At 40.0% G+C, this 14,764-nt stretch overlaps 1 protein-coding gene across 1 annotated transcript in view; it reads right to left on the bottom strand.

The window, feature by feature from the left end:
* The window catches only part of VEGFD (vascular endothelial growth factor D), a 41,014-nt gene that overhangs the window by 18,172 nt on the left and 8,078 nt on the right, over positions 1-14,764 (bottom strand). Inside the window, exon 2 of the mRNA XM_069463832.1 lies at positions 3,824-4,034. Coding sequence (XP_069319933.1) covers positions 3,824-4,034 — 211 coding nt within the window. The remainder of the gene's footprint in view (positions 1-3,823; positions 4,035-14,764) is intronic.

Raw genomic sequence — 14,764 nt, 5'->3', positions numbered from 1 at the left:
TCAAGGCAGGTTCTCCAGACCAGGAGGGCTGGTCACTGGGGAGGGGCTGCAAATCTCCTCCATCCCAGGCGCCTGATTGTGCCATGCTTGGTTGTTATGGCACCCCAGGCTGGGATCTTTCCCGCTGGAGGACCTGCCATACTTCAACAGTGTGACTTTCCTGTGGAGGTGATGGGCACTCTCCCACATGGCAGCATCTCAGACCCCCACAGTTTTCTCCCATCAGTTCTGCCCACATAGGCTCCCTCACCTCCCAAGTCCAGCTCCCAAACCTCCCCTCTGTATCCTCCAGCAACCTGCTCAAGTCCAGGGGACACTGAATCCAGTCTGCGTATCTGACCCACTGGTGTGTGTCTCTACAGTAGGCTGGCAGGCAAGGAGCTCCCAGACCAGGCACGGGAGAAGGTGTGGGCCCCACTCTCTGTGCAACCCTCAGATTAGAGTACGTGCTATCTGGTGGCGGGGCGGGGGAGGGGGCAACTGCTCACCAACTTCTCAGCTCAGATTGCTCTCCCGGTTGCAGTGGGTGGGAGACAGGTGGGAATGATAAGCGTCTGAATGGAAGAAAGCTGGCTCTCCCGCCTCTCAGGTCACCCTCGTTGGAGGGGAGCCCCGCATGGAATGTCCAAGCGCTGGAATCATGCAAGTTCTCCCCACAATTCCATGGTTGCCATACTGCTTGGGCTCATGGGAGTGGAAAAGCCTCCAAGTAACTTGGTAGCCCACCGATCACTGAGGACTTGGGAGGGGGAGAAAGAGATTCCCCCTTACCCTTTCACTGGGATCCGAGCCTCTCTGGGTTTGATCTTTGCTGATATCTTTTTTCCTTTATTCTCTTCCTTCTCTGCTTTGTGATTTTCCTCTGTGAGGTCCCTGGCAGGCTGTGGCACTTCTCTCTATGATCTACACCTGAGCTGCATTCCGTCTCCTCGCTCCTTTATCTGAAGTCCTTCTTTCCCTCCAGGAGAGTCCAGAGAGCGATTTCTCTAGTTCACCATCTTCCATTACATGAATTGTAGAGTTTATTATATGTTGGGGGTGGGTTGGTGAAAACTACTTGTGGTCATCAGCTTCCAAACTAATCCCCAATGATCCCCCCTCCTCCTAGTGACACCCCTGTATAATTTCCCTCCCACTGTGTGTGGGCTGAATCTAGTGACTCACTTATGAAAGCACTGCAAAAGTGATGGGATGTCGCTTCCATGATGAGGTTAAAAAAGACTGCAGTCTCTATCTCTTGCAGGCTCGTCTCTCTCTGGGAAAGGTCCACATGGCAAGGAACTGAGGGTGGCCTCTGGCCAACACCCAGTGAGAAACTGGGACTCCCCGTCCAACAGCCTGTGAGGAAGGGCTTGAGTCCTGAAAACAATCATTGAGTGAACTTGGAAGCAGATTGTGCCCCAGCTGTGCCTTGAGATGTCTGCAGCCCAAGTTGTCATCTTGACTGAAGCCTCTGGAGAGACCCTGTAGCAGAGAAACCAATCTAGGCCATGTCTGCATTACTGACTCATAGAAACCGTGAGATAAAAATGTTGTTTTAAGCAGCTAAGTTTTGGAGATGTTTTATGTAGCTATAGATAAACTTTCATGCATTTTTACCCCATCTTCAAAACACTCTCCCCAGATTAATCTGAATTCCCATATACGTAAACATGTCTCACTCAAAAGGATAGAGAGGACCTCTGCTCGAAGTATACAGATATAATATTGTTATTAGAGATCTACCCTAGCCTGAAAATTATTCCATTAAAATATCTTTTCCATATCCTTTTTCCTTTTCCACCTCTTAATCCCAATTTTCTTCAATTACTAAAAACACAAAATATAAGATGTTTGGCTGAAAGCACTGCATTATACAACACAATTTACCAAAACTTTGTTTTTTTCATAATACAATCTATCCTGAGAAATCTTTTTTAAAACTTCTGACTATGAATATTTCTGAAGACTGTACACATGAGATATAAATTGCTCAATTAAGTATTAATATGGTTGTTACTTAATTCATCATTATTAATCATGAATCCTTGAAAAAACAAGTAAGCAACTTATGAAAATATTCCCTGTTTAAAATTCTACTTAAGTGTTGCTTTCCATTTGCTTTTTCTTTTTTTTACAAAACTAAGATTTGAAAGTTAGAGTGGGAACATTTTAATCAACACTGTATGTAATTATGGCCAAGGCCACTGATTAAAGGCTTCATAACTCTTCTTTCCTATCGCCAAGTAGAACTGCTCTGCCTCAGGGAATTACCCTGAAATCCAAGAGGGAGAGTTGATAACAAATTATAATTGGTGTAAAACACTGATTTGATCGTTTACTGCTTCTAACTTAATATATAACTTTAGATGGTCCCCTATGTAATTAGGAGAGAAATTCTTAGAGTTCACAAGTTCCATAATTTTTTATGGTTTTCTCTTTAGAAAATGTCAATGTCACTGACTTTTTTAGATCGCCTGATCTTAGTTTTATGGTAACACTTGTCTTCACAGAGTTTCTCCAGGCTCACCTCAGACCTTCAGACAGGTAATCTGGTTAAGGTCTTTGACCTCCAGATGAGTCGTGCACCCTTTGTTTTCATGAAGTCCATGCTAATTCACCACATAGAAACAACTAGAGCTTCAAACCCCTGGCTGAACTGGGTTCAAGACCATGGTTCCCACCATCTCAACTGACTTGCACACAGTCATACACATGAACACTCATGCTCGTAGTGCCACCGAGAGATTTTTCCCCTCTATGCATAGCCTGCCCTACAGCCAACAACAGAGGCCTGTGAAACATCATCATTTATTTACAAATGGAAAAAAATTAAGTGAGCTCTAGGTAGGAAGAAAAGAATCTTGGCTTAGTGGCTCATTCATATTACATGATACATATAATCAGTTACCAGTTAATCATGTTAATCAAATGTAGAATGCTAGATTACCAGCATCATGTATTGTTTTGACATGTCATCAAAAAGTTAAATGCTTAATCAGAGGCCACACAACTTTACTTGACAAGCATTTCATGCATTGAGGCACAGTACATACATACACTGGTTTTCTTATAAAGAGCCATCACCTTACTAGACAAAAATCATTCCCTTTATTTTAAATTATGTTGTTTTCTAGTCTGGAGTTTTGATCATTTTGTCTTAAGTATTTTCTCCCTTCATTATTCTCTTAGTAATACAGGTACCTAGTATCACAACTCAGCTTCCAACTTCTACTTTTCACTTTTATTAAAAGTCACACAATTTTGAAGAATTAAAAAGCCGTACCGCCCAGGAGTTGGAGGCTGCAATGAGCTATGATTGGGCCACTGCACTCGAGCCTGGGCAACAAAGAGAGACCTTGACTCATAAACAAACAAACAAACAAACAAAAACAGAAAGAAAAGAAAAAGTTTCTTGAAGAATAAAAAGCTATACCTAATCTACTGGTTTTTATCTATGCATGTATGGCAATAGAATGCTCCTCGTGAGTAAATTCTTAGATTGTTTTATTTTTTAAGCAAACCCAATGATTTTTTTTTCTATTCAGAACAGTCTTTCTGGATTTGTTTTGCTCCCACATCTTTGAGTTAAATTTATTTCTATATTTTGAAGTGTTCTTTTGTGTTGGTGTTTTTTAAATCTCAAAATCATTTTGAATATATTTCTCTTTGGAGTAAACATAAAAAATCAGGATTCTCCACTAATACCAAAGTTATAAAATCAGTGACTCCCTTTTGTTCTGCCTGGGACATGTGCCTGCCCTACTCAAACTTCTGGAAGAAGTTGTTGCATTTGTCACCATCTGATAAAAGAAAGGATTTGCCTCCACAGCCATTGACCTACCTTTTAGGGTTTCAATGTCATAGAAAGTTGCCGCAAACCTGGTGGACCGATGGGATGCTGAGCGAGAGTCCATACTGGTGAAACTTTTGAGTCTCAGCCGACATCTCCACAGCTTCCAGTCCTCAGAGTGTGTGATTTGCAGTAGTTCCTCCAAACTCGAAGCAGCCCTAATCTGCTGTTCAGATCTTTCTAACATTGACCGAGATGACTGCTTAAAGAAAAAAACAAAAATAGTGGCTTAAGAAAAAGTTAATAAATTTTTAATTTGTCATGATAACCTTCATTGCTAGCACTTAAAAATGGAAATAGATGTGAAAAGAAATGAGATTATTCAAATGCATGCCGGTGTCTAGGAAAAAGGATATCTTCTAGTATTTTTGATTCACATTCTTCTCATTTTTGACTGAATCAAAGGATTTACTTATTCCTCCTGGCTCGTCAGGACACTTACAAAGAATATTGTAATGGGTTGTATGGTGGACCTCAAAATGGTATGTCCACATCCTAGCCCCCGGAACCTGTGAACATTACTTTACTTGGGAAAAGGATCTGTACAGAAGGAATGAAGTTATGGATCTTGAGACGAGATCATCCTGGATTATCCATGTGGCCCCTAAATACCGTACAATGACAAGTGCCCTTATAAGAGACAGAAGAGAAGACACAGACACAGAGGAGAAGCCCATGTGAAGAAAAGGTGGAGATTGGAGTGTTGCAGCCACAAGCCAGGGACTGCCTAGAGCCACCAGAAGCTGGAGGAAGCAAGAAAAGATTGGCTCCAAGAGCCTTTGGAGGGAACGCAGCCCTGCTGACACCTTGATTTCAGAAACCTGGACTCCAGATCTATGAGAAAATAAATCTCTGTTATTTTAAGCCAACAAGTTTGTGGTGATTTGTTACTGCAGCCACAGAAAACTAATACAGGTGTTTATCGTACTATTTTGTGACAAAAGCCAACGACAATTTTTTTCATCTCCGTTATTTGTTTGAGAAACGGATCCACAAAGACCTGGTGACCCTGCCTATAGTCACACAAGAAAGAAAGATTTCCAGACCTTGATAACCTGAATTTCCTGACTTTTAACCTTCTGCATCTTTTGTTTTCTTTTAAAACCTGTTTACTATTTCAAAAACATAATTTTTTTCCCTGATAAAATACTCTTCTAGAGTTTATGTTGAAAATTTGCTGTGCACACAGTTGCACGAACTGTACTGGCTGATATAATGTAACTATATCAGATGGATTTGTGAGAAACAAAGACTCAATCAAAGGTTTTCAGTATGTAGCCTCTTGTTCAAAATTGGGGGCTTAGTTATACAAATAATGGTACATGTATACAATAAAATACTATGTGATCATCAAAAACAACAATGTAGAGGTATATTGGGACAGAATGAATTGAGATCCTCCCTGGAATGTGCTGGAGAAATGATAAGGTGATCTGCCTATGGCTAGGACCTGGAATTTTCTCTTGCTGAGCCTGTAGTTACTGGGTGCTTTGTCTCACTGGGTGGTGGGGATATGTAGGCTGAGGGCATTTTTAGTGCTGGGATGAGGGAGGGGACAAAGGGCAGTGTGGCTGAAGAATTGTGTTGAGAGAAGAAGGTGAAAAGGAGAGGTGAATGTCAGCTGCCTGCTACAGGGGGATGAAGAGTGGGGAAAAACAGAGATGAGCAAATGGGACTTTCAAAAAGCTTTACGTTGGGTGGTGTGATGTACAACTTCCTCCATTGCCCCCAAAACCTGTAGTTAAAATCTGTATCATTCATCAGTATTTTGAGAATATGAATTTTTTTAGATATGATCATGGATACCAAGAGTTGTCCAAAGGTGAGTGCTCAGAAGAGCAAGTGTGGTTCAAGTCATGTGTGATTCAGTTATGATATGATCTCTTTTAAAATCACTTGTGTGTGTATAATGCACATTACATATATACGTACATACATACATATATGTATATATGTTGTATATATGAAGAACATCTGGAAACAGAGAAATTAAAATATAAACAATTGTTATTCCTAATTCAGCCTGCCGCCTGCCTGTATTTGTAAACAAACAAAGTTTTATTGGCACACAGCCATGTCCATTCATTTACATATTGCCTTTGGCTACTTTCATGCTACAATGGCAGAGTTGAGAAGTTGCCACAGAGACCTTCATGGCAGCTTCAATCTGAGGCCACCATCCTTTTTTTTAATGAATTTTTTAATATTCTTAGCCATTATTCCTTCTATTATACTATTTCTACTCTCTTTACTTACCAGACATGTGTTGGAACCTTTAAACCATTTTGTATGTCTCTTAAATGTTCTTTCATATTTACATATTTTTTCTCCTTCATCTCTCTTTAATGTTTTATGAGTAAATTAATTGGTCCATTATGCCAATCACAATTCTCCAATTGTGAGTCTAGATTTTATTTTGTGAAGTTTTTAATTTCAGTCACCATATTTCTAATTTCAAGTATTTCTACTTTATTCCTCTTCCTATCTACTTTCTGTTTCATTTCTGTATGTTCTTCCAAATTTGTCATTCTTATTTTATGAATATTTTTCTTTTCTGTAACTCTTTGAGGTCCTAAATGTACGTATTGTATTTCTTCAAATTATTTTGTTTTAACTTTATTTATTTATTTATTTATTTATTTATTTTTGAGACAGAGTCTCACTCTGTTGCCCAGGCTAGAGTGAGTGCCGTGGCGTCAGCCTAGCTCACAGCAACCTCAAACTCCTGGGCTCAAGCGATCTTCCTGCCTCAGCCTCCCGAGTAGCTGGGACTACAGGCATGTGCCACCATGCCCGGCTAATTTTTTGTATATATATATTTTAGTTGTCCATATAATTTCTTTCTATTTTTAGTAGAGACGGGGTCTCGCTCTTGCTCAGGCTGGTCTCGAACTCCTGACCTCCAGCGATCCACCCGTCTCGGCCTCCCAGAGTGCTAGGATTACAGGCGTGAGCCACCGCGCCCGGCCTGTTTTAACTTTATATGTACGATTTATATCCCGATTATTCATTTTATTGCTGTCATTCTTAGTAATAGTTAATTATATCTATGTGATTTGGAATTTTGTTTAGTAGTTTCATTTTCATTGGGAGATCATTTTTCTTTCTCACTATTCTTTCCTTATCATTTAGAAGTTTTGTGGTTGTACCTCCTGACTCCTCAGGTTCTGAATCCAGAATTTTGTTGGGTATTTATGATTCAGGGATCAGCTTAGCTCAAGTTCTAGTTGCAAGGAAGTATCTGCTTCCTCCTTTGGCTTTAATTAAGCAGTTTTGTAGAAGACACAGCCCCAGGCAGTAAAGAGCAGTAACTCTTTCCTTTCTCTTCTGTGGATCTGATGGACTGCACTCACAGAGCCCATTTCCTACTGAAGCTGAATTCTTGATGGCCTCTGCTTTTCCAGACTCAGATGCATCAGTCCTGCAGCTTCAGCTTCATGGTTTTAGTACTATTTCTGCAAATGCTTGTCATCTGCAGATGCTTAACATCATTTGACCAATTTTATATTCTATGGACTAAACAAGATCTCAAAACATGAATTTACAAGGTCATCTTACTTGGAAGTCCAGGTGTGTGAGAGTGTGTGTGTGTGTGTGTGTGGTTTGATAAAAGCAGGAGAATTTTGAATATGTTGATAAGCTGAGGAAAAGAGGCAATGGAGAGGAAGAAACTGAAAGCATATGCAGGAGAGAGAAGGCAGGGACCTGGAAGAATTGTTTTGACGTGAGTACCAGAGAAAAGTGCACACAGTATGAATAGACGAGAGGGTCACCCTCGGAGACAGGAGGAACATAGGGAATGACATGGGTTTGTAGATAGGGATAGCAGGACTGCCTAAGAAGCTCAATGTGCTCGTATCTATGGTGTCTCGTTTCTCTGTGAAATTTGAATCAAGGCAATTTTCTGAGAGGGAGGGGAGGGGAAGTGCAGGGAGCATAGATTGCGTTTGTGGAATCGGCACTGAATTTAAGTGGCTTGCCACAGCTTTTTCATCTAAGAAATCTGGGGATGAATTAAGTAATTGCTAATATCTCTGGAAACTCTGAAATTCAATGATTCTTCATTAAGGATCATTTATCAGTAGTCTGTCTTTTCCTGATTAATCATTCCATTCCCTCTTCTAGTTGGGATAGTGTAACTTCTTCATAGCCAATTCAATCTTCAAAATAAAATTTTGTGACAACACTGCTTCCCCATGAAAATAATGAAACCAATCAAGTAGCTTTTTTAAAAAAAATTTAAATTGAAGCATATTGAATGGATGTTTATTTATTGAGGCAAATTTCATCCAATGCTATCCAAAAATACAGACTGACATATGGCTTCATAATTCTTAGAGGTTCCAATTCAATCTCAGAAATATTTTTATAGTGTCCAACCATGAGAACTCAGGAGAAAATATGAAGTCTTGGGATTGAATTAAAGCCATTAAATGGCTCATATGACTTGCCTCATCATAAAAAATGCAGTGTTTACTCAAGTACTCAGAGTTACTTTAGCATACTTTAAGCTTCATAATTTAAAACCTAGTTTGAAGTAACTTAGAAATTGCAGACAATCATTTTGCTATTATAAGTGGAAGTTCTAACAATTCAACATAAGAAGAAACCTGACAACTAATTTATCAGGGGCATATAGTTACAAAGGGTGTAGAATGGCTGTTCCCATTAGGCTTTCTGCACTGGCTGATTTTTATATAATCAACTTTATGTTATCTGCTTGAGCAAGACAAAAATAAGAATTAAAAGTGTGATTATAATCTTTAATACATACTTAAACCATTGATTTCAATGGTTTTAATTGCTAAACCTTTGCCAAATAAGTTGCTCATAATTTCTTCCTATTTTCTGATGGAAGAGCTAATCAAAACTAAAATAACTAAAAGGCAGTCAGCAAGAGGAAGGAAATGCAGCAGGGTTACCAGATCTCTGTTTTTTATTATAGCAGCAGCTTTTTGATGGTAATTAATCCAAGACTGCTAGCAATTTTAATCCTAATTAACAAATCATTCTCTGATTTCTTGGCTACCACAAGCCAGTTTCTAAATTGTGAGGCTTGAAGTCTTTGTAACAAAACTTTACCATCATTTGAATGCATACTTCTTTCTGTGGTACAATTTTAAGGGTAGTCATTTATCCATCTGTTAATTTCTAAGTTCACAGCATTCTTCCCTGACGAAGCACAAACATCTCCACAGCCCAGACTTAGGGATTAATCCAGGTCACATATGACCAAGATGGCAGGTAAAATGTTTGGAAAGGTATGGTGGTGGGGTTTGTAGGAGAAATTTTGTCCATGTTGTGGGGAAGTCAAAGGCATTCTGTACTCCTACTAATTTGAGCTCTCAATTTCCATCCCCTCTCCCCTGAAAAAAATATCTGGTCAAGTAACAGATTCAAAGAATGAACAAAGGCATGATTTGAGGACACCAAGGAGCCCCACTGAAAAAAACGGCAGGAGATTCACTTTGGTTGGGCACAGAGCAGGTTTGGAAGTGGGGAAACTGGCAAATAAAATTAGGAAGAAGGGTTGGTGAAGTAAGATACCACTTCACATTCAGTAGAATAGCTATAATAAAAAACGCCGACAATACCAAGTATTGTCAGGGATGTGGAGCAACAGGAACCCTCATACACTGCTGATGGAATTGTAAAATGGTACTGTCACTTTGGAAGAGTTCAGCAGTTCTTTAAAAAGTTAAACACAAATTTATTATATGAACAATTAATTCTACTCCTAGGTTTCTAACCCCAAGAGATAGAAAATAGATTATTGGCTGCCTAGGGCTGGGAATGGGAAAGGGGGTGCATTGTAAAAGGACACAAGGGATCTTATGTGAATGATGGCTGCACAACTCAGTAAATTTCCTAAAAATTATTGAATTACCTAAAATAGGTGAATAGAGTAAATTTTACTGTATGTAAATTCTTTATCAATATAGTTGTTTAAAATAAAAAAGAGGAAGGACTGGAGGCTTGAAGGCCAGACTACTTTTACCCAGTTTGAGAGGCAATGGAAAATGTCGAAGAATTGAACAATGGAATATTACTGGACATCCATTTCATTGCCTTGCTCTTGTATTCATTTCTTTTTGCTTTGCCCTAAGTCCATGCTGTTCTCTTGGCCTGGGATGCCCTCCACTCTTTCGCTAGCTAAACCTGTCTCAGCTTAGATGTCACCTTCTTGGGAAACCTCCTCCACAACTCCCACCCCTGCCTAGTTCTAGTCTCTTTGTCACATGGATTCCTAGCACCCTATCTTTCTCCCCCCCAGCACTGACCACCACTGACACTAATGAATTAGTTGTGTCATTACCTGTTTAGTGCTTGTCTTCCTCACTAGGTTGTAAAAGCCACTTGAGCAGTAATGGTATCTGTCTTATTTGTCTAGCAATAGTAAGAGCTGAATAAATATTTGTTAAATGTCTGAATAAACATATCGATTCACCAAAAGCTATAGAAAATTTAACCCCAAGATTATTCATTTATTCAAACTACATCATTTATCGTTTACCTCTCTTCCTTCAGGTGTTCTCCTCGCAGGTCCAAAACAAATGTCACTTCTTCCATCAAGTGTTTCATGCAGTCCCTAACTTAGACTATATTATTTATGAACACACTGCATTTCCCTTACTAGACCGCAATCTCCTTGAGAGTAGGACACGTGCCTATTAATCTTTTTTTTTTTTACGTAATAAGCACTTAATACGTATCTGATGAAGGAATTTATGAGTAATAAATACATGCATGCTTCTGACAAATAGCAATTGGACCCATGTTTGTGTGGTCTACTTAATCTTTTGTATAGAGTACTGCTTCTCAAAACTGAATGTGCATGTTGATTACCTGGGGATCTTGTGAAAATGCAGATTCTGATGCGGTAGGTTTGGGGTGACACCTAGGATGCTGGATGTCTAACAAGCTCCCAGGTCATGGCAATACTGTTGGTTGGCTGACTACACTTTAAGAAGGGCTCCAAGCAGAGGTTCTAAATCTTGGCTTCACCTTGAATCTACCTGGGAAGAAGCTTCAGAAAAATACTGATGTTCAGATCCCATCCTCAGAGATTCCCATTTAATGGGTCTTGGGTCACAACTTTTCCATCAGAATTTTTTTTTAAACTTCCCAAGTGTTGGCCTTAGAGGAAGTTGGGTGAAGAGTATATAGGAACTCTCTATACTATCTTTGCAACTTTTCTGTAAATCTGAAAATACTTCCAAATAAAAAGTTTATATAAAAAGAAATCTTCCCAAGCAGCTTTAATGAGTACTACTAATTTAGGGCATGGTGTATGCTGATTTTAAGTTCAAAGATCTGGGTTAGTGCCTGAGCTCTGTACAAGTCTACGAATCTTCAGTAGGGAATGAATGGTTGATGCATGTTGAGTCTTTAAATCCCTTGGAGTTATACCTTCAGTTCAAAATATTTGCATGGATATCTTGCTGAACTGGGTTTATGAAGCCTTTTCCTAACTCAAGGCACCTGATTGTGGATCAGTTCCCAACCTGTACAACTTTCTCAAGATTGAGGACCAACAGTATTGTTTTCCAGGCTAAACAGCAGGATGAGGTTGGCTGCCTTAGGTGACACCATCCTAAACAACAGACTACATTACCTCTCAAGTTCCCAAAAAGCCAAAAAAAAAACCCCATTTCTCAAAATAAAATTAAAAATAATAGGTACTGCTTTAACATACTGAAATTCAACAGAAAAGTATAACTTACAATCCTTTCAGAAGGCAGTCCTAAAACATATTTGAAAGAAAATATAAATGAGAATATAAACATAGATGCCAAGTGGAAGGAGTTTGGCTTTGGAGTACAAAACTGGGTTCTGATCCTGCCTGGGAGCCGTCTCCGGCTGTCAGCAGAGGTCTGAGTGGAGATGCTGGCTACTTTCCCCCAAGAGTCGCAAAAAGCTTTTCTTGGGCCATTCCAGTCTCATGCTATTAAGAATTCTCTTGTTCTAGATATGGAAAAGGAGACCAGCTTTGCTAAATTTCTCCCTGGACATCTTGAGAGCCGTGGGTTTAAGACTATGCTTCCAAGCCTTGTAAAAGTTGTTGATGCTATTGTCTTTGTCAAATTGTGTTGGCAGGAAGCTTGATGATAAAAGGGTGTGGTGAATACAATTTGTATATTTAGAATACCCAAAAGCTTTGGGGTGAGTTATGGAGGGAACACATTTCACACAACTTTCCCTATATTTGCTTAAGGATTTACAAGCAAATCCTTGCCTGGGGGAGGTACTGGAGTTCAGGTGAACTGCAGTCAGCAGTTTCCCTTTGCAGTGGGTTTGGGGAGGTGGATCAGGTTGCAATACAAATAGTTCTGTATTCCCTCCACCTCTTAGCAACTTCTGTTTCACTGGAAGAGCATTTTGCATTTCCTCTTTAACTTAGTGGCTTAAGCTCAGCTGAAACCACCCAACTTTTCCTGGTTTGTGTTCTAAGTTGCACTGTCATGCTGCACTCCTAGCTGTCTTCCCCCACCGGTCAAGGAATCTTCCCAGATCATGTTAGACTTGAGTCTAAGTTGAAGTTTTGTGACTTTGCCTCCCCATAGCTCTCAAGTGGAAATAAAACCCCCCAAAAGGAAGCTTTGCCTAATATCATAAACCACTCTGTCGTCTAGAGAAACAGCTTGTTGGAGAGGAGAGAGCATAGATTTGAATTGTTCAAAACTAGTTTTGAATGGTAACACTCTGGAAAATGTGTTGGCAGTTTCTTATAAAGATAAACATACGTTCACCATATGGCCCAGCAGTCCTACTCCTGGGAATTTACCCTTGATAAATGAAGCCTTATGTTCACATAAAAACATGTACATGACTGTTTATAGTAGCTTTATTCGTAATAGCCGAAAACTGGAAACAATCCGTGTGTCATTCAATGTGTGAATGTTTAAGTAATCCATGGACTACTACTCAGAAATAAGAATGAATGAACTACTGGTATCTGGGTGGACCATAATGCCTTGGATGGATCTCAAAGGCATTATGAGTGAAAGAAGCCAATCTCAAAATGTTGCATACTGTGTGATTCCATTTATATGACATTCCCAAAAAAACCAAAATGATAGCGACAGAGAACAGATCAGTGGTTGCCAGAGGTTGGGAAGAGGGTCTAACTATAAAAGGGTAACATAAGTGAATTTTGGGGGGTAATGGAACAGTTCTGTATCCTGATTATGGTTGTGGTGACATAAATCTATGTATATATAAATTCATAGAACTGCACATCAAAAAGGAAAATGTCAATTTTACTGTATAATAAGTTAAAAATAAAATAAGCTGGCTTTGAATCAAGGCACACTTCTTTTTAGCTTTTTGACTGAGGATAAATTATCTAACTTCTTTTAGACTTGGTTTCCTCATTTATGAGATGGCAATGTTAATAATATTCACCTCATAGAGCTGATGTGGAGATTCCATGATGCCGTATGTGGGGATGGGTCAGGTATAGAGTAGGCACAGAATAAATGTTCATTTCCTTTCTTTTCTTTCTGAGAGGTGGGTCCTAGGTGTTGGGGTTTAGAGATCTGTGTTTTATGGTCCTTGGTAGCCCTCAGTAACCAGTGCAGTGAGCTTGAAAACAGCAAGAGGTGGTAACTCCCATCATAGTAAATAAAAATTAAAAAATAAAATAACTTTCCAGGGTAAATCAAGGACAAACTTTCTCCCTGCCCCTGCCCCTGCCCCTTTTAAAAAACATTTCTAGGTGGTATTTTCAGATAAAACTCTAATCTAAAAATAGCTGCTCAGGCTTTACATATATCTTTACAGATGCATGAAGGGGAAAAAAAAAAACACTTCTTAAACTTTTGTGTTTTGTTATTAGGGTCTGGCCTTACCCAGAACAGATGGTGTCTGATAGTATGGGGCACACCATTGAGGGCAGGGAGGGGAACGCACACTTGCTAATACCCATTGCTGTGGCTGCTCAGATGGAGCCTGCGAGGGCCTGGTCCTGCTTCTCTGAAATCCAGAAACCTGGCCATTTAGGGGTGGGGTGGGGTGGGGCTGTCCTTCATTTCAGGGGCTTCATGTTACCGGTGGCTCTGGTAGTTCTTTTATTTATACGGTTCTATATTTAAATGAATATATGAGAAATCTAGGGTGTTTTAAACTTTAGACGGAGGAAAGGAAGTCAAAAAGCAAGAAAAGTGTATGTGGAGTGCATTTGTGTGTGTGTGTGCGCGTGTGTGTGCATGTCTGTCTGCATTTTTAAGGAGGTACTGGAGGCTGAGATTCCTGGGCCCTCCACGTCCTCCAATTTGATAAAGCCTGTAGGTGGTTTTCTCCCCAGCCAAGTCATCTAGCATTGGGGGAGATGGCCATGCCCCCCTTCTACATGTTTGCAGTCTGTTCTCTACTCAAATGCCTCTGTTCCCACTTGACACAGCTGTGCTTAGGAAAGACGGGGGTGGATGGGTGCAAGGTGGGCTTGAATGGCAAGATAGCCCTAGACCCTCTAAAAGTATGCTCTGAACAACCCCAAGAGTACAGATTCCTGAGATCTGTTACAGTCTATCACTGATGTCAAAGATCAAGGGCCCAATATCAAAGGAAACCACCCACAGCCTTTGTGGTGATTAGGTTATTGTTAAAAACAATTTCATTCCCTCCCCGCCTCTCCCCTCCAAGGGAGGAGTATATTTCTCAGCCCTATTGATATTGGGTCCTGTGATCTGCTTTGGCCAATGGGACATTACAAGACATGCTGCAAGCAGAAGCTTGCATGGTTCTGCATTTCGCCATCACTACAAGCACACGCTCCTGGTAGCCCACTGATCCAGGAGGATGAGAGATATGTGGGGCAGACCGGCACTCAACCTATGCCTTGAGGCTTGAGCCTCTGACCCAAAAAGTCATAAATGAGAATAAATTAGTGATGTCTTAAGTCACTGAAATTGGGACTGGTTGCCATTATTG

Source organism: Eulemur rufifrons, chromosome 30 (assembly GCF_041146395.1).
Source record: "Eulemur rufifrons isolate Redbay chromosome 30, OSU_ERuf_1, whole genome shotgun sequence".
In the NCBI taxonomy this organism is placed as follows: domain Eukaryota; kingdom Metazoa; phylum Chordata; class Mammalia; order Primates; family Lemuridae; genus Eulemur; species Eulemur rufifrons.
The sequence above is the reverse complement of the archived record's forward strand: the minus strand, read 5'-3'. Positions and strand labels throughout refer to the sequence as shown.